Source organism: Eumetopias jubatus, unplaced genomic scaffold (genome assembly GCF_037043125.1).
Source record: "Eumetopias jubatus isolate StellerSeaLion01/CBP00866 unplaced genomic scaffold, mEumJub1_p1.0 scaffold_7, whole genome shotgun sequence".
NCBI classification, from domain to species: Eukaryota; Metazoa; Chordata; class Mammalia; order Carnivora; family Otariidae; genus Eumetopias; species Eumetopias jubatus.
Window position 1 is genome coordinate 65,205,641 of NW_028274813.1, and position 14,010 is coordinate 65,219,650.

Consider the following 14,010-nt stretch of genomic DNA (forward strand, 5'->3'; position numbering starts at 1 on the left):
TATTTATATAACTTTTTGGAACTCTGGGTATTTTCCTACAACTGACTCCTTATATTCTATAACGAACATTAGTTTTTAATAACCTTAAAATATTACCAAATTTATAAAAATATATTACCAAATTTTTACTTTGGGTTAAAGATAAATTCATTGGAAAACATTAGTGGCTATAACTCAAAGAAACAAGAGTTTTTAGGATTATCACATAATGAGAAATAAGACCAATGTTTCAAAAAGCATAGCAAACTTGGTTAACTTAGTTTACAATAGCTATTTTCCAGAAATAAGAATTTTGGCCATTTGAATCCAATTCATATTCCAACAATTTAAAAGTGGTCAGACATTTCATGAGTGGATAGTTCTCTTAGTGACAATAAATATTGCTATAAAACTCAGTAGTAAATAGAACCAGGCTTAACAAACTGTTTTCTATTAAAGAAAGGAATGAGGTAGTTTTTGGCCATAGTGATCTGGTCTTCTATTTTTGAAACAAACAAGTATTTCTCCTTTTGCCCAATAACTGAACAAATAGGACATACCTCAGAGGGTGCTTGCTGTGCACTTATATAATAAATAAGAAACAGCCTCATTTTATCTTCTGGAGTTCCTGCTACATAGGGGAATATAAATAAAAAAAACTTTCATAATTCTCGTTAAACATTATAGTCAACACAAGTATATAAAAATTTAAGGCACAGATACGTGACAAGATAAAATATGGTTCTTGATTTAACTGACAGGATTATAGGCACTATAACTATAACCATGTATAATACAGACATGGAAAAAAGATTAAATGCTGTGGGATTAAAGGAATGGAATATAGAAGTACCTCCATTCTATCTTTCAAAATGTAAGAGATTTACCTTTTAGATATAAACTCAGAAAGAAAGAAAGGTACAGGTAGGGTAATCACAGAATTCTAAAACAGGATACTTCTGAGATGGAAAGGGGATGCCAGTAATAATTATGTAAGGACAACAGATATAAAAATGAGACTGTTCTGGGAAAATAGCTGTATGGTCATTCTAAGTGTTGGGTTACAAAACTTTGGTACTTTTCAAAAGTGGGGTCACTATATATATGTCTCTTTCTGAAGGGTACTGTATCACAAGATTTGGGAAAAGAATACATTTATATTAAAATAAACACTGTTGTATAATACAAAATATATTTGCCTGAAATTGTTTAAGACAAAACATAAGATTTCAAAGAAATTTCTTGCTTGCAGTGGGTTTGATCTGCTACTCCTATTACCCAGAACCCAAAACTGTACAGAGAAACTCATTTATTCTCCCCTCTGCTACTGGGTGTACTGTGGTGCAAAGTGATAAAGCACTGGTCAGACATAACTCAGTTTCACCACCAACAAATAACAATATGCACTCTCACTTCAAAGTGTGTCCTAATACTCAAGATCTTGAAATTGTTATACGTTATTATAGAATAAAAACTAGGAAAATTTTTTCAAAACATGACTAATGAACCATTGATTTTTTTATATGGTTCAAAATCCAGATAACCATTCTCAAATTATCCTTACTCCCTAAAAATGGTAATAAAGATCAATGATGGGTTTTTCCAAAGTTTTAATATTTACAAATAAATATTGTATCTTGGACATTTTGAAAATTAGGTTATGGAATTCAGGGTCTTGTTTAAGTCCTAGGAGAAAGCTGCTATTTTTGTTTAGCAGGTAAGTAGCCTGGTTGGGTTCAGGCCAAAGTTCCTACAGCTTTCTCTGGGTTGTGGTTCCATCACTGATTTATATTTTCAAAACCTTCTGCAGTGCTACTGGGATCTGTCCAACTATCTAGTGGCCTCTATGGGAACTGGGAAACTGTCTAGCCCTTCAACTCTCAGTCTTTGGAATAATACTGTTTAGGATCTGATTCACGTATGTGCAGTTCAGGGGTGAGCCCAGGAATTCATAAACAACTTTACAAGGTTGCTTTCCTGAGCAACTTCCTCTCTGCAATCTCCCTGGTAGTTTCCAATTCCCTTGGCTTTCCCGTTTTGGTGCTCCATCCCAAAAGCTTCGGCTTTAGTTACCTGTTCCATTGTGCATTTCCTGCAACTATGACTAAGCAGTCAGAAGACAAAGAGAAAAAGAGCAATGAGGCTTGCTGCAGGCTCTTGGGACCACTACTCCTAAAATGGGAGAGAAAGGCTCCCCTCCTTCAGAGTTTTAGGGGCCTTGTAGATCCTTGCTATTATTTTTAATATCCTCAGCATCTAGCATAGCCTTTCTAATAGGAGGCACTTATTCTCCTTAAAGAAGAGAGAGTTCCCACTCTCTTCTTCAAGAAGAAACATATTTTATAGTTGCTATACTGTTAATAAAAGCCCTCAAAATTTCTGCTAAGGGTTTTAAGAATACTATGATAAGAGTTGGAGAGTGTCCTGATGCTTATAATGATATTAATCACAGAGACATCAAATGTAAATTATAAAAATGTATCCTTTACAACTGCAAGCACTCTAGAACCTACAACTAGCAGCCTGGTTCCTCTTGTCACACCTAAGTTTCCACTGGAACTGCTCTCAATTTTAAAGTCAGTTTTCTTACTGAGTAATCTGATATATCTTAGAGAAAATTTTAAGCAGAATTCAGAAAGCTTTTTATCTCCCTGAACAATTTGAGAGTAAGTTGTTGACCTGCTGTCCCATCATTCCCAAATGTCAGACATTCTCCAATATAATAAGCTCAATATAACAACTACCAAAATCAGGAAATCAGCATTGATATATTGCTAACATCTAATCCTCAGATGTAATTTCAAGTTTCACCACTAGTCTCTATAACATCCTTTATGACAAAAGGATCAATTTCAGAATCACTTGGTATATACAGCTGTCACACAACACACAGTTATCTTCTTCTGTATGAAACAATTCCTCAGTCTTTCCTTGACTTGCATGGCCTTGATGTTTTAGATTACAGGCTGGGTTTTTTGTTTTTGTTTTGGTAGACTATCTCACAATTAAATTTTGTTTGATATTTCCTCATGATCAGATTCAAGTTATACGTCTTTGGCAGGAATATCACAAGAGAAATACTATATTCTTTGTATTGCATCCTACTGGATGGGGCATTATTTCAATATGTCTCATTACTTATGATGTTCACTGTGATTACCTAGCAAGGGATCTATCATACTTCTCCACTATAAAGTTAGTTTTTCTCTTTGTATTTTGTAGGGAGGTAATTTGAAACTAAATATCTTGTAAAACTTCAATTTATTCATTTACTGTATCTCTATGGCCTGATGGCTTCCTATTTCATTCAGTGAGTTATAATGTTATCATTATTTATTTTGATGCTCATGATGTCATGATCTGGCCACTAGGGGCCTCTTCAAGCTGACTTCTGGGTTTCTTTGACATGTCCCATCACTTTCTGAGTACTTGCTTTCTGACACAAACAAAATGTTCTAGGCTCATTTTGTACTTTCTCTTCCTACCTCAGCCCTGGAATCAACTACTTCTCCAATGAGTCCTAGCAGAAAATGGTATTTATAAGCTAAAATCTTTACTACTGGAGTATTGTTGCCCCAGCCCTTCTTAGTTGGCTGGACCAGGGAATACATATAGGTGTACACACACAGATCTGTATTTATTTCTCTGACAAATACACAGTGAAAACCCAGGTCTACAATGACGCCTCCAATTCCAATCCAACATTACAGGGCTCATTATAGTTTTCTCCCTTTTCATATTTATACCTTCCTTCTCTGACAACAGCAAACCTAGTTCCCTTTGTATTATCTGACATATACACTTATTTAACCAGTCTGTGGTATGTTAACAAATACCCTACCTCTGCAGCCATCACCTTGCCTGCATGGATGCCTTCTCACTCCATTTGGGCTCTGATTTCCTACAATGGACTCGCTCACATGCCTGGCCACACTTCTCACCCCACTTGGACCGATGCTGGGTTGCTCCTGAGTACAGTCACCTTCCTCAATCTGTTAGGGCTTTTATATACCATGCTTTCACATGTGGATACTCTGCTCAAATTCACTGGGACTTTGACACTTCATGGTAGGTCACCAACCTCCCCTTTACCCCATATGTGGTTGCCGTTCTCAACCTGCTCAGGTTCCAACATCTTGTTCTGGGCTAAAGTGGCACCAGACTTCCACTTTGCATGAATGTCTACCTTACCCTGCCATTCTTAATGTCTTTACAAATAAACTGAGAAAGTAAGGGGAAAGAAAAGAGGAAGGTTCTGATTGTTTTTCTATTAACACATTTATTTGCTTCAACTTTACTCAAAACTTACTGTAAATAATCAGGAACATCTCTGAAGTGATGGGCTTATATATTTTGCATTTTTTTCATTACAAAGCGTATATACTTTCAGGAGTTTGAGCCCCACATTGGGGGTAGAGATCAAAAGTGTAAATACCTTCAAAATGCTAGGTTCTCACTACAAATCTAGCTTTTAAAAGTGTGAGAAATATTTATAGCTTCTTAGAAGTTTTTAGGAGTAGAATCTCTAATTACAAACAACTTGGAATTTATTATTTTTCAACTTAAACTCATACCAAACTTTAACTCAAAAACCATCATTCAGCTCAATAACTTGTATGCAAAATATAAACTGAACAGCTTATATACTCTTTTTTCATTTTGGAAAAGCACTGAGATTTGAATTGAAAGCTACTCTGAAATGATCAAATCTCTAAAGTTTAGATAATTTTAGAGGCTAAAACCTATGCAGATCCCATGATCATTATAATTGAAAGCAATAATTATAATACATATTCTAAGTACAAAGAATTGTATCTTGTTTTAAGAAAATCTAACATACAAATACTTAGGTAAATGTAAATATAAAGGGACTGATTAAGGAGTTTCTTTAAAAGCAAATTCCCTAAATATTTAAAACAGAATTCAGTTTTAGATGTATCTTTTTAGGAAACTCTTTAGGGTTAAACCAAAGTAATTAGAAAGTGTATCACTTAGAGACACCTGCTTTGAATTGTCAAATCTTCCTAAAATCAGCAGAAATTGAACTTCAGATATATCACTTTAAATAAATGAATATAACAAGTTCTTAAATACCATGAGAAAAAAGTTCAATGAAATAAAATGCAAATCATTTTTTCCACTTTAGGAACTGCTTTGCTACAAACTTCTCAACAGAAAATAGCTCATTTAGTTATCTCATTATTAGCATGGGTTGTCAGGAAAAAAAATAATTCTATTCAGATTTTACTTAAATTGAAAATGCTGGATTCATCAGCTGTGAGTCTTAACAGTAACCTCAAATTTATGGTACATACCATCAGGGTCTGATATTATATCTAGAAGAGATTTATCCAGAGTAGTTTTGCTCATTATTTTTTCTTCATATTCAAAATATACATCTAGTTTTCTTGCCTGTTTCAAAATAAATATTAGATTAGGCTACATCAAGTAATAAAAACACACTAAGGGCCTCTCAGCTTACAAGTTTCAATTTTCTATGATCAATTTTTAAAAACATTCATTTCCTAATAGAATTTATTTTCAAGTTTCTTACTTTTGATCATATACTCAATGTAAAAAACAATAACTATTTTATCATATCTGACTTTATATATATATTAGCAAAGATAAAAATCACACCAATCTCAATTACTATTAATTAGTAACTAGCATATAAATCATATTGCATTCCATGCAAATTAATGTCAAGTGGTCATGTTATGTTTACTTTTTTAGTGCGCAAATCCACACATTTTCACCTTAACTGGACAGAAAATTACCCTAAATAAATTATTTTCCATGGTTTTTAAATAAACCTAATTTTCCTCATTAATTTTCCTACTTAATACTTTGAAGTTTTAGGTAATGGAAAAGTAGTCAAACTTAGCTTTTCTCTATGATACCTCTTCTAATTTAAAATTTATTAAAATTATCCAAAAGAAGTTAAAATGTTAGGATCTTCCAAAGTAAATAAAAATCATCTTTATCAAGTATCTACTAAATTATGTTTCAATAATACAAAAGAGAAAAGAATATGATTTCTATTGAAAGTGTTAACAATCTAAATGGGAGTAGAAATCATTCATGAAATAAAATCAGAATACTCAGAGATACCAATGAAGAATCAAAACAAACAGAGAACATAAATATATTAAGCTAAAATGATAGAATGAAATAAACAGTTAACCAACTGCAGAGAAGGAAGTAATGTATTTTGACTTAAGTTTTGAAAGTGATTTGGGGACATGAACAGAGTTCCTTTCAGTGAAAGGGATCACACCATGGCATAATCAGAGAGCAGAAGTCTGAATGGTAGACTAAGGAGTGATTTCATATATAAGGTAACAGAAAATCAGTCAGAGTCCTCCAATCCCACTCCCCCACAGTGGCACACAAGGCCAGAATTTTAAATAGATGAAATACTCAGTTTAAAAATCAAAACAACATAAGAAAGTATACTTTGAGACCTGCCCTCACCCATCTTCTCTTCCACCCTTAAGCCTATGAATATTTACTTCAATTATTTCTTCTATAGTTGTCCAGTTCCTTTATGCAAAATGTAAGAAAATAGGGTCTATATCCTAATATTCTTCAGCTTTCTGACACAAAGGGAATATACTATACTCTTCTGTTCTTTACTTTAACTCAACAATATATTCTACATCAGTACACAGAGAATCCCCTTGTCAATCAACTCCTGATAGGAGTATAATAAACTCTGTAAGAGTTTTCCTTCTTATAAACCTTTTGGCCCTTCACAGTCTTCAAATAGGAACTATTTTAGCTATTGTATTAAAGCTACTTTCAGTACCAAAACAGATTAAGAGGTGAAGTCCTAGGAATGGAAAAATATAATATTAAAAATGGACAAAAGAAATGGAAAAGAGATCCTAGGAAAGAGACCATGATAGTGTCTGTGGGAATGGAAAGAAAGAGACAGATATATAATAATTAACATGTGAACGGATATGGGAAGCAAAGTAGTGAAAAAAAGTCAAAGATAACTCCAGGGAAACTAGGATGATGGCAGTAGGAACTATGTTAATGTGAACTGAAATATTAGACTGGGAAAGGCTAATTATCTGTAGAATGAAGTCAGGGAAGAAGAGGAGGGAAGGTAATAAAATAAGGTATTAAGCTGACTTTCAGGCTCTAGTCAACCTTTTCTGTTTCACAACTACTCACTGTATTTAGTTTCCTCTAGTCACATCAAATACCTCACTTTTCATTAAATATCATGTATGCTTTTGGTCCTCTAAGCATAGGCTTGGGTTATTCTCTTAGCTTTTTAAGAATATATTCCTCCTCTGTTACCTGTGCAGTGAATTCTATTCATTCTTTAAGGACGAGCTTCTCTGCAACTCTCTTCAACCTCTGTTCCTTCCCCTTATTGCCCTTCCCTCAATCTCCTTCTTGGCTGGAAGAATTTATTACTCTCTTAAATGTGTACCATCAGCACTTTACATACCTCTTTATAGTATGATCACACTTTATTACTCTCCTTTGTTTACATGCCACCCTTCTAAAAATTGTTTAATTAACTGTTTCACCCTAGGAGTCTAACATAGCATGTGGCTCATAACAAGTACTTGACAAAGTATTTGTTGAATTTCTCAACTAAGAGCAGGACATACACAGATCAAGTAGTTATCTTTAGAAGTCATGAAAGTAGACAAATGAACTTCTAGAAGTGAAAAATGTAAAGAACTGTCTTTGGTGACTTAATATATAAAATTAAGTATGCTAAATGCCATAATGGACCCTAATGTCTGTACCTACAAATCAGTGAAGAAACATGGCTCATTAGATTTGTTTTCCTTTCTTCTTGATATATCAATTTACTTATATTTAAAGTTCTAATAAGCAATGGAAATAGAATCCAAAATAAGTTAGTTTGATTGATAATGGGTAGGGAGTTTCTTTCAGAGGTGATTGAAATGTTCTGAAAGTACATTTTGGCTGTGGTTGTACAACTCTGTGAATATACCAAAAACCAACAAATCGTACACTTTAAATAGGTGAACTGTATGGTATGTGAATTAGACCTCGATAAAGCAGTTAAAGAAAAGGAACTTAGCATTTCAATATATTGATTCCCATGAAGGAGGGAAAAGAGTGAAGTCAAGATTTTCTAACCTGCATGAGAACTAGCATATGTCCAGGTTCTATCTGTGCAAGGCACTTTACTTGCAGCTATGGCTTTCAAATGTTTTTAAACAGAGAACCTCAGGACCCTCTCTCTCAAACCAAATCTTCTGCAGAACCCCATAAAATAGATACAAATGACCCATCAAATGTCCCCACAGTGATCTAGAGTACCAGAGAGTGTTTAAAAACTACTAATTTAGATAATCTCATTTAATTCTCCAAGTAACACTACGAACTAGGAATTATTAGTCCCATTTTAAAGATGAAGAAACAGACACACAGAAACATATATTTATTCAAGGTTACCAGAGTAGAAGTAGTAGAGAGTTGAGATTCAAATCCAGGTCAGACTCCAATGTACACCACAGATAAAGAGTAGGGAAAATTATATTTTCCTCAAGTACAATTTATTGCTTCTTTTGTATATGCTTTATGAAAGAAAGTATATTTGTCAATTAGTACATATTTGGTTTTTTTGGGGTAATACACATAATTTATGTATATGTGGTAAAAGGTTATTTTGGCCAATATATATATTATCTAGAGATCCTTTCTCAGTTTCTTGAAGTAAAGGAAAATACTAAGAGAAACAATTTCTGTAATCCCAAAGATTAATTATTTTTATACAATGTGAGTTCAAAGGAGAATACAATTTGGATAACAACAGTTACATGGAAAACAGACAAATTAAAAATATAAAACAAAATAACGAGGTCAAGATAATAAACAGATTTTTGGCAACTTCAATAAATACCAAGAATAAATAGTAAGAAGGGAATACTACAGAAAACCAAAGGACTATGCATGGAATACAAATTACATCTAGTGAATATGAACTCTGAAAGCCATAAATTTCTCAAAAATCCCTTTAAAAGGGCTAAGTGAAGAATCTAATTTTTAAAAAATTCTAGTGTTTTTCTCCCAATTTCAGAGTTACCAGTGGAAAATCAGCCTGTTTTTCACTTTTCAGTACACTACCTCAACATTTATATTAAATTAACATAACACACACACACACACACACACACACACACACAACTTTTTTGACTGGTGAAAGCCTATTTTGAAATGGAACAAAAGAAGAGGGCACTTTTAAAAACTGGCCTGCCCCTTCACTCACAATAATGGAGAACTCTTAAGAGTCATCTGGGATGTGCAAGTGGTATTCATATTTTGTCTTTTGAAAATCCATTACCAAGGGACATTTGTCAGATGGACTGTACAGGGCATGAAACGAATTCCTTTTTCCCTGTGAGGGATTTTTCCTTCTCTTAACCATTCTTTTCATTCTAGCTACAAACACCACCATTCTGGTGCTCCCTGCTCACTGCTAGCTCCAATTCTCATTCCTCACCTCAGTCTATGACTGCTGATGACAAAGTCTAGAGTGGTATTTCTTGGCCTTCTCTCTTTTCCAAATCCTAATTCTATCCCCTAGCACAAGTCAGCAGTGAAAGTAAAGGTAAGAAAGGATTAGAGTTGGGGCACCTGGGTGGCTCAGTCAGTTAAGTGTTCGACTCTTGACCTCAGATCAGGTCTTGATATCACAGGGTCATGGGTTCAAGCCCCGTGTTGGGCTCCATGCCCAACTTAAAAAAAAGAAAAAGAAAAAGGAAGGAAGGATTAGAGTTATACTTCCTTTTACTATTAAGAATCTCAATATTCCTCTCCTCCAACTTCTCACGGGAAAGAGAGGGGATGATAAACCCTTCTCAGTTCAAAGACAATACTAGGAATATTCCACATAATGAATTAAATAGGGTTTGAAAGAATAGGGATCTATACATCACATTTTATCTACAGGAAAGTAGAGCCTAAGCTAAGATGAACTTAAAACTGTATTTTTATTTTATTTTTTTGAAGATTTTATTTATTTATTTGACAGAGAGACAGCAAGAGAGGGAATACAAACAGGGGGAGTGCGAGAGGGAGAGGCAGGCTTCCTGTGGAGCAGGGAGCCCAATGCAGGGCTTGATCCCAGGACTGTGGGATCATGACCTGAGCCGAAGGCAGACGCTTAATGACTGAGCCACCCAGGAGGCATCCCTAGGACTGTATTTTTAGAATATAACCTATACCTAAGTTGAAGATCATTTATAACCTAGCTTTTCCTGTTCTTTCTTTCTTCTTCACATGTTTAATCCCTATCATCTTTTAGTGCTATATTTGGGTATCCGATCCCCTGGGTGGGTAGCACTTGTATGCTGTATTGTAATAGTCTGCAGTTGGTCTGTCACTAGAATATGAACTCCTTGTGACTACTTATTTATTATTATATGCCTTGTCCCCTGCAAGGTAATGAACAAATTCTCCAAATCTCAACTGCTTTTTATGATATAACAAAATAGCATGTTAATATATTTTCCATTATTTAGGTGTACATTTTGTTGCATTTCATACTGGTGGATCTGAATTGGTTGCCATCATAAAAAATTATGTGGTGCAAAGCCCAGATAACACATGAAATTATCTTTGAAGGTGTTCTATAACACAAGTGGATGAATATATTTACTCTGGAGTACTTGTTCATATGATAGAGTGACTTAGAAATCTTAAATAAAATTCATCTGTGCAGTGATGGACATTGATTGCACTGTCAGGGTGAGGAACTTGGTTAGGATCCTCAATTTTTACAACAGGCTATCAATCTTACCACTTGATTATCTCATTTCCAAATAGATGAATTTTTCTCTCAAATAAGAACACTGAATTTCTAGCATTTCAGGCCCAAATCAGAATATGCAACTTCAACTTCTCTGCTATCAAATTCCTACCAAAAGCCCAATTGAAAAAAAGTAATAACATATTATTTAAAGAATATGCAATCTTTCCACTCCAAATACTAAAATGTTATAAACTTAGACCTTATTACATTGGAAACTCCTAAAACTGCCCTCACTGAATTATATATATTTTTTAATTTTTTAAAAGATTTTATTTATTTTAGAGAGGGAGAGACTGCGTGAACAGGTGCAAGCGGGGGGGGGAGGGGCGTGCACGCAGGGAAGGGCAGAGGGAGAAGAGAGAGAACCTCAAGCAGTCTCCCTGCTGAGCATGGAGCTGGATGTGGGGCTGGATCCCCCTGAGATCACGACCTAAGTGGAAATCAAGAGTTGGACACCCAACCAACTGAGCCACCCAGGTGCCCCTGAATTATATTTTAATATTATACCTTTGACATTCATTAAAGTTGCTATACAGAATTAATTTTATATTAAAAAACAACTATAAAATATTATTTTATATATTATTTTATTTTAAAATTAAGTACACAAGAATTAAAATTATGTTATATTAAAATTAATCACACAAGAGTGTAACTGAAATTAATATACTATACCATTACATCACTTAGTTTATTCTAGATAATGCCCAATATAAGCAATGTATTTTGTGATATGATGCTAAGGAACACTTTGCTTAGAATAAAAAATATACTTAAAATAAATAAATATACTTAAATAAATAAATAAATAAATAAAGTTTAAGGGGTGCCTGGCTGGCTCAGTCAGTGTAGCATGTAACTCTTGATCTCAGGGTCATGAGTTCAAGCTCCATAGTGGGAGTAGAGCTTACTTAAAATAAATAAATAAAAAGTTTTTAAACAGAATAAAAAACAAATTCTCCTTTCTGATAAGAAGGGTTTTGTTTTTTTTTTAAACTTAATCACATCTCTCTCTCTTTTTTTAAATCTTGGTTGCCTGAAAATACAAAGCCAAATTTGAGAATTATCATTATAACTATATGTCACCTATTCCATTTTTATTTCATTATTTTTGTCCTATATGCTATTTGTGAAATCTGCCTTAAATCTGTTTTAGAATACAGAAACAACTTTAATCTATAAATGATACTATATATTGACTCCTAAAAATAAACTCTGACTAAAGTGAACTATGTAATAAAAAATTTAAAATGTATGTGAAACGATCTTTATAGATGAAAAGTATTAAAAATACAAATATTAGCAACCTTATTATAATGAAATACCAAAAACTGCCTTATTTATAATATTTCTGGAAAAAACAGATTTATATGGCACTTGTAAACTATAATAAGTCTTATTTTACTATGACTCTCAGAAGCATTTAGTTTTAATTTATAACAATAATATGTTGAACTCTTAAAAGATATAGCCAGGAAAAGAAGAGTAAATTAAATTTAAAGTAAGCACCAGAAAAGAAATAAGAAAAATTAGAGCAGAAATCAGTGAAATTAAAAACAAAAAAATTAACAGAGAACATCACTGGAACCAAAAGCCGACTCTTTGAAGAGATCAATAAAATTGATAAATATCTAGCCAGGTTAACTAAGAAAAAAGGAGAGAAAACACAAATGGAAAAATATCAGAAATAAAAGAGAGGCCATTACTACTGATCCTATGACATCAAAAGGATGATGAAGGAGTATTTTGAACAATTCTATGCTCACAAACTTGAGAATCTAGATGAAATGAACCACTTCTTTGAAAGACACAATCCATGAAAACTCACTGAGAAACAGATAATCTGAATACGTCTACATCTATTAAAGAAATTGATCAATAATGAATAACCTTCCATAACAGAAAGCATAAAGTCTAGATGTGTTCACTAATGAATTCTAACACTTAAAGCAGAAATTATAACAGTTCTCTACAATCAGTTTCAGAAAATAGAATGCAAATAATGAGAAACTAGATGCTTTCCAGCTAAGATAGGAACAAGGCAAGGATGCCCCCCTCTCACACTCCTAGTTATTTAACACCGTATGGGAAGCCCTTGTTAATGCAATAAACAAGAGAAAGAAATCAGAGGTATACAGATTGGGAATAAAAGAAACAAAACTATTCATTTGCAGAGGACACAACTGTTAATGTAGAAAATTTCAAAAAACAACCAAAAATTTCTGGAACTAATAAGCGACTATATCACAGGTGCAGGATACAAGGTTAATATACAAAAGTCAACGGCTACAGTAGGAAAAAGGCAAGGATGTCCCCTCTTGCACTCTTTCAACTGCATAATGAAGGTCCTAGCTAATGCAATTAGACAAGAAAAGGAAATAAAAGGAATAAAGACTGGGCAAGAAGAAATAAAACTGTCTTTGTTCACAGACGACACGCTTGTCTATATAGAAAATGCCAAAGAAACAACAACAAAAACTCCAGGAACTAGTAAGTGATTATTTCAAGGCTGCAGGATAAAAGGCTAATATATAAAAGCCAACTGCTTTCTGATATATTAGCAATGAACAATTTAAATCTGAAATTAAATAAAAAATGCTATTTTCATTAGTACTCAAAAAAATAAAAAATGAAAGAGTTATAAATCTAACCAAATACGTGTAAGATCTGTATGAGGAAAGCTACAAAACTCTGATTAAAGAAATCAAAGAACAACCAAATAAATGGAGAGATATTCCATGTTCTTTCTAACTTGATCTATAGATTCAATACAACCTCAATCAAACTCCCAGCAAGTTATTTTGTAGATATCAACAAACTGATTCTAAGGTTTATATGGAGACCTGGGAGACCCAGAATAACCAAAACAATATTGAAGGAGAAGAAAAAAGATAGAGGACTTTATGACTTAAAATATAGCTACAATACCTAACTATGTGTTACTAGCCAAAAAGTAGGACAAATATATCAATGGAACAGAAAAGAGATATGCAGAAATATACCCACACAAATATAGTCAACCTATCTTTCACAGAAAAGCAAAAGCAATTCAATGGAGGAAGGACAGTCTTCTCAACAAACAGTGCTGAACAACTGGGTATCTACATGCAAAAGAAAAAAAAATGAATCTAGACACAGACCCTACCTTTAGCAAAAATTAAAAATGGATCATAGACTGAAAGGGAAATTCAAAACTATAAAACTCCTAGAAGGTAACA

General features: G+C 33.5%; 1 protein-coding gene across 1 annotated transcript in view; it reads right to left on the bottom strand.

Moving 5' to 3' along the window:
- The window catches only part of SCFD1 (sec1 family domain containing 1), a 100,455-nt gene that overhangs the window by 35,365 nt on the left and 51,080 nt on the right, over positions 1-14,010 (bottom strand). Inside the window, exons 15-16 of the mRNA XM_028114876.2 lie at positions 5,295-5,391; positions 540-610 (exon numbers count right to left, since the gene is read on the bottom strand). Coding sequence (XP_027970677.1) covers positions 540-610; positions 5,295-5,391 — 168 coding nt within the window. The remainder of the gene's footprint in view (positions 1-539; positions 611-5,294; positions 5,392-14,010) is intronic.